At 47.6% G+C, this 6,511-nt stretch overlaps 1 protein-coding gene across 1 annotated transcript in view; it reads left to right on the plus strand.

Annotated features, from left to right (window-relative positions):
* PCGF6 (polycomb group ring finger 6) overlaps positions 1 to 3,829 on the plus strand; it is a gene marked incomplete at its 5' end in the record, with an annotated part of 50,929 nt that extends 47,100 nt beyond the window's left edge. Inside the window, one exon of the mRNA XM_011957423.1 lies at positions 3,713 to 3,829. Coding sequence (XP_011812813.1) covers positions 3,713 to 3,829 — 117 coding nt within the window. The remainder of the gene's footprint in view (positions 1 to 3,712) is intronic.
* Between the last annotated feature and the right edge of the window lie 2,682 nt (positions 3,830 to 6,511).

Below are 6,511 nucleotides of genomic sequence, written 5' to 3' on the forward strand. Positions count from 1 at the left end.
CCTGTAGTCCCAGCTACTCGGGAGGCTGAGGCAGGAGAATGGCGTAAACCCGGGAGGCGGAACTTGCAGTGAGCTGAGATCCGGCCACTGCACTCCAGTCCGGGCGACAGAACGAGACTCTGTCTCAAAAAAAAAAAAAAAAAAGACAAGGTCTCACTCTGTTGCCCAGCCTGGAATGCAGTGGCACAATCATGGCTCAGTGTAGCCTCAACCTGAGGGGCTCAATTGATGTCTTCCCACCTCAGCCTCCCAAGTAGCTGGGACTACAGACGTTACAGATGTGCACCACCACATCTGGCTATTTTTTTAATTTTTTGTAGAGATGGGGTTTTGCCATGTTGCCCAGGCTGCTTTTGAACTCCTGAGATCAAGCAATCAGCCACCTCAGCCTCCCAAAATGCTGGGATTGTAGGTGTGAGCCACCATGCCTGACCTCTGTTTTTTAAAATAACAGTTTTGTTAAGATGTAATTCACATAATCTATTAGTCCATTCTCACATTGTTATAAAGAAATACCTGAGACTGGGTGATTTGTAAATAAAACAGGTTTAATTGTCTCACAGTTCTGCAGGCTATACAGGAATCATAGCAGCTTAGCTACCAATCATGGCTGAAGGCAAAGACATGATAGGAACCAGGAGCAATTGAGAGAATAAGGAGGGAAGTGCTAGACGCTTTTAAACAACTGTATCACACAAGGGGAAATTGTGCTAAACCATTCATGAGAAATCCAACTCCGTGATCCAATCACCTCCCACCAGGCCTCACCTGCAACATTGGGGATTATAATTCAACATGAGATTTGGTGGGGACACAGATCCAAACCATATCATTCCACCCAAATCATGCCCCCCCGCCCAAATCTCATGTCCTCACTTTTCAAAATACAATCATGATTTCCCATTAGTCCCCGCCAAAGTCTTAACTCACTTCCAGCATTAACTCAAAATTCCAAAGTCGCATCTGAGACAAGGCTAGTTGCTACTGCCTATGAGCCTGTCAAATAAAAAGCAAGTTAATTACTTTCAGGATACAATGGGGGTATAAACATTGGGCAAATAACTCTCATTCCAAAAGGGAGAAATTGGCCAAAAGAATGAGGCTATATGCCCCCATGCAAGTCTGGAACACAGAACAGCAGCCATTAATTTTTTAATTTTTATTTATTTATTTTCTTTTTGAGATGGAGTCTCTCTCTGTCACTCAGGTTGGAGTGCAGTAGCGTGATAGGCTCACTGCAACCTCTGCCTCCCGGACTCAAGTGATTCTTCCACCTCAGCCTCCCAGCTTGCTGGGACTACAGGTGCACACAACCAAACCTGGCTAATTTTTGTATTTTTTTATAGAGATGGGGTTTTCACCATGTTGCCCAGGCTGGTCTCAAACTCCTGGGCTCAGGCAATCTGCCTGCCTCAGCTTTCCAAAGTGCTGGGATTATAGGCGTGAGCCTCCATGCCTGGTCCTCATTAAATCTTAAAGCTCAAAATTAGCCAGGCATGGGTACACTACTGTAATCCCACCTACTTGGGAGGCTGAGGCAGGAGAATTGCTTGAACCTGGGAGGCACAGGTTGCAGTGAGCAGAGATCACACCACTGCACTCTGGCCTGGGCAACAGAGCAAGACTCTGTCTCAGAAAAAAAAAAAAAACCCTAAAATCTCCTTTGTCTCCCCACCCTACATCCATGGTACACTGGTGCAAGGGGTGGGTTCTCAAGGCCTTGAGCAGCTCCAACCCTGTGACCTTGCAGGGTTTGGGCCCCATGGCTTCTCTCACGAGCTAGTGTTGAGTGCCTATGGCATTTTCAAACACAGGGTGCAAGCTGTCAGTGGATCTATCATTCTGGCATCTGGAGGACAGTGGCCCTCTTCTCTCAGCACCACTGGGCAGTTCCCCAGTGGAGACCCTGTGTGGGGGCTCCAACCCCATGTTTCCCCTCCGCACTGCCCTAGTAGAGGTTCTCCATGAGGTCTCTGCCACTGCAGCAGGTTTCTGCCTAGACACCCAGGCTGGTCTTGAACTCCTGACCTCAAGTGATCTGCTTGCCTCAACTTCCCAAACTGCTGGGATTCCAGGCGTGAGCCAGCATGCCCGGGCAAAAAGAACATTTTAATTAATTTTATTTTATTTTATTTATTTATTTTTTTTTTGAGATGGAGTCTCGCTCTGTCACCCAGGCTGGGGTGCTGTGACCGGATCTCAGCTCACTGCAAGCTCCACCTCCCGGGTTCATGCCATTCTCCTGCCTCAGCCTCCCGAGTAGCTGGGACTACAGGCGCTGCCACCTCGCTCGGCTAGTTTTTTGTATTTTTAGTAGAGACGGGGTTTCACCGTGTTAGCCAGGATGGTCTCGATCTCCTGACCTCGTGATCCGCCCGTCTCGGCCTCCCAAAGTGCTGGGATTACAGGCTTGAGCCACCGCGCCCGGCCAATTAATTTTATTTTTAAAAATTCAATAAAGATTTCCACAATAAACCATAGTCATTAAGTCTACAAATACATATGCAGTTATGCATCACTTAACAATAGGGATATGTTCTGAGAAATGCATTGTTAGGCGATTTAATGATTGTGCAAGCATCACAGAATGTACTCAGGTTAGGCATGGCTCATGCCTGTAATCCCAGTACTCTGGGAAACCGAGGCAGGAGGGTCATTTGAGCCCAGGAGTTTGAGACCAGCCTGGGTAACATGCTGAAACCCTGTCGCTACAAAAAATACAAAAACTGGCAGGACATGGTGGTGTGCACCTGTAGTCCCAGCTACTTGGGAGGCTAAGGTGGCAAGATCAATTTAAGCCTGGGAATTCAGGGCTGTGGTGAGCTTTGATCATTCATGCCCCTCTGCGCAACAGAGCAAGACCCTGTCTCAAAATAATAAATGAATGAAATAAACAAACTTTTTTTCTTTCTTTTTTTTGAGACAGGGTCTTGCTGTGTAGTCTTGCTGTGTTGCCCAGGTTGGAGTGCAGTGGCATGAACATGGTTCACTGTAGCCTCAACCTGCTGGGCTCAAGCAATCCTCCTGCCTCAGCCTCCTGTGTAGCTGGTTACCAGAGGTGTGCCACTGGCTAATTTTTTAATTTTTTGTAGAGATGGGGGTCTCACTTTGTTGCCCAGGCTGGTATTGAACTCCTGAGCTCAAGTGTTACTCCAGCCTCAGCCTCCCAAAGTGCTGGGATTACAGGCATGAGCCATGAGCCACCACACCTGGCTTTGAGTTTAATTTTTTTTTTTTTTTTTTGAGACAGGGTCTGTCGCTGTCACCTAGGCTGGAGTGCAGTGGCATGATTTTGGCTCACTGCAACCTCTGCCTCCCAGGCTCAAGTGATCCTCCCATCTCAGCCTCTTGAGTAGCAGGAAGTATAGGCATGTGCCACCATGCCTGGCTAATTTTTGTATTTTTTGTAGAGATGGGGTCTCACTATGTTGCCCAGTGTGGTCTTGAACTCCTGGGCTCAGGTGATCCACCTGCCTTGACCTCCCAAAGTGCTAGGATTATAGGCGTGAGCCCCTGCACCTAGCCTTGAGTTTAAATTTCTTTAGATGGACATCTGCTCTCTCTGGTTTACCACTGGTCTTCAACATTCCCTATTGACTTCACATACCTAACTTATGTATTCATTTATGTTACTACTGTCCTGGCCCTTGTGGGCACTTGAGTTTGTGAATCCTTTTCTAGAATTCTGGTGAGTTTTTACTGTAATTGCCAGGAACACAAACCAGATTGGCATGAGTTGAGAACTGACGAAGTGGAGCCATGGAAAAGCTTAGCAAAGAAGCAAAAGAGAGTAATAGCCAGAGCAGCACTGGAAATACAGGATATATGAGCTGCAACCCCTTCTCTGTGTTGCTCAGTTCAGGTCTGTGGCACATTTCCCAATGACCTTTCCTTTTAGCTAGTTATCCAGTATGCAGGAAATTAGAAATAGTCCCTTAAAAAGGTGGATTATGGCCAGGCATGGTGGCTCATGCCTGTAATTCCAGCATTTTGGGAGGCCGAGGCAGGTGGATCACCTGAGGTCAGGAGTTCAAGACTAGCCTGACCAACATGGAGAAACCCTGTGTCTACTCAAAATACAAAAATTAGCAGGGGGTGGTGACGCCTGCCTGTAATCCCAGCTACTTGGGAGCCTGAGGCAGGAGAATCACTTGAACCCAGGAGACAGAGATTGCAGTGAGCCAAGATCGTACCATTGCACTCCAGCCTGGGCAAGAGAGCGAAACTCCGTCTCAAAAAAAGAAAAGGTAGATTGCTTGCTGGATGCAGCTTTGGTGAGAGCCAAAGAATTAAGACCTGGTATCAAGAAAGGAGATGGAACCCCATAAAAAGTAGATAAAAAGACTTGGATACATAGCATCTGGAATTATATAGTATGGGGGTTAAGTTGCACAACTGCCCCGAGGGCATTCATTACTTTTTTTTTTTGAGACGGAGTCTCACTCTGTCGCCCGAGCTGGAGTGCAGTGGCCGGATCTCAGCTCACTGCAAACTCCGCCTCCCGGGTTCACGCCATTCTCCTGCCTCAGCCTCCCGAGTAGCTGGGACTATAGGCGCCCGCCACCTCGCCTGGCTAGTTTTTTGTATTTTTTTTTTTTTTTAGTAGAGACGGGGTTTCACCGGGCTAGCCAGGATGGTCTCGATCTCCTGACCTCGTGATCCGCCCATCTCAGCCTCCCAAAGTGCTGGGATTACAGGCCATTACTCTTTTAAAAAATTCTTTTTCCTTTTTTTTTAAAACAAAAATTATATAAGTAGAGAGGGGGTTTCACCATGTTGCCCAGGCTGATCTTGAACTCTCTGTCTCAAGTGATCCGCCGTCTTCGGACTCTCAAAGTGTTGGGATTACAGGCATGAGCCACTGCACCCAGCTGAGGGCATTCTTTAAGGAAGAAGTAAAACATATATATTTTAGGCTTTCATTAAATGAGTAAGTGTTTCAAAGCTTAATCAATTATTATAGTGGTGAGCTGCATTTATGTGGAAATGAACAGATCTGTGATGCGTTGTAGTAGTTGAGTCTTTTCTGGGACATCTAATGCTTAAGTAGTGTATTAAGAACTCTAGGGCCGGGTGTGGCGGGTCACGCCTGTAATCCCAGCACTTTGGAAGACTGAGGTGGGCGGATCACCTGAGGTCAGAAGTTCGAGACCAGCCTGGCCAACATGGTGAAACCCTGTCTCTACTAAAAATACAAAAATTAGCCAGGCGTGATGGCAGGCCCCTGTCATCCCAACTGGTCAAGAGACTGAGGCAGGAAAATCGCTAGAACCTAGGAGGCGGAGGTTGCAGTGAGCCGAGATCGCACCACTGCACTCCAGCCTAGTGACAGAGCCAGACTCCATCTCAAAAAAAAAAAAAAAGTCTGGGCTGGATGTTTGCCTCACACCTGTAATCCCACACTTTGGGAAGCCAATATGGGGAGATTGCTTGAAGCTCAAGAGTTTGAGACCAGCCTGGGTGACGTAGCAAGACCTCGTTTATACTGGGAAAAAAAATTGTTTTAAAGTAGCCAGGCATGGTGGCACATGCATATGGTCCCAGCTAGTTGAGAGGCTGAGGTTCGAGGTTCACTTGAGCCTGGGAGATTGAGGCTGCAGTGAGCTATGATCACGCCACTGCACTCCAGCCTGGGCAACAGAGTGAGACCCTGTCTCAAAAAAAAAAAAAAGGTCACTGTGGAAGGAAAAGTGTATCTCTTTTAGTTCATTTTGGAGAATCGTTTGATTAACTGTGTCTACATGATAGTTTCAGAATTGGGTCCTGAGAATCATTAAAAAGACACATTGACAGGCTGGTCTAGATGGCTCATGCTTGTAATCCTGTCACTTTGGGAGTCTGAGGCAGGCAGATTGTTTGAGCCCAGCCTATGCAACATGGTGAAACCCCGTCTCCTACAAAAAATACAAGTGAGCCTGGTGGTGGTGCATGTCTATCGTCTCAGCTATTCATGAGGCTGAGGTGGGAGGATTGCTTGAGCCCAGTTGATCAAGGCTGCAGTGAGTCCAGATTTGGCCACTGAACTCCAGCCTGGGCAACACAGCAAGACCCTGTCTTCAAAAAAAAAAAAAAGTGGGGCTGGGTGTCGGGTCAGGTGTTCTGGTTCACAACTGTAATCCCAGCACTTTGGGAGGCTGAGGCAGGAGGATCATCTGAGATTAGGAGTTCGAGACCAGCCTGGCCAACATGGCAAAACCCTCCCTCTACTAAAAATATGGAAATTAGCCAGGCATGGTGGCATGCACCTGTAATTGCAGCTACTTGGTAGGCTGAGGCAGGAGAATTGCTTGAACCTGAGAGGCATAGGTTGCAGTGAGCAGAGATCGCACCACTGCTCTCCAGCCTGGGCAACAGAGCAAGAATCTGACTTGAAATATACATACGTACGGCCGGGCACGGTGGCTCAAGCCTGTAATCCCAGCACTGTGGGAGGCCGAGATGGGCGGATCACGAGGTCAGGAGTTCGAGACCATCCTGGCTAACATGGTGAAACCCCGTCTCTACTAAAAAA

The sequence above is a fragment of the Colobus angolensis genome, unplaced genomic scaffold (genome assembly GCF_000951035.1).
Source record: "Colobus angolensis palliatus isolate OR3802 unplaced genomic scaffold, Cang.pa_1.0 Scaffold44, whole genome shotgun sequence".
NCBI lineage: Eukaryota > Metazoa > Chordata > Mammalia > Primates > Cercopithecidae > Colobus > Colobus angolensis.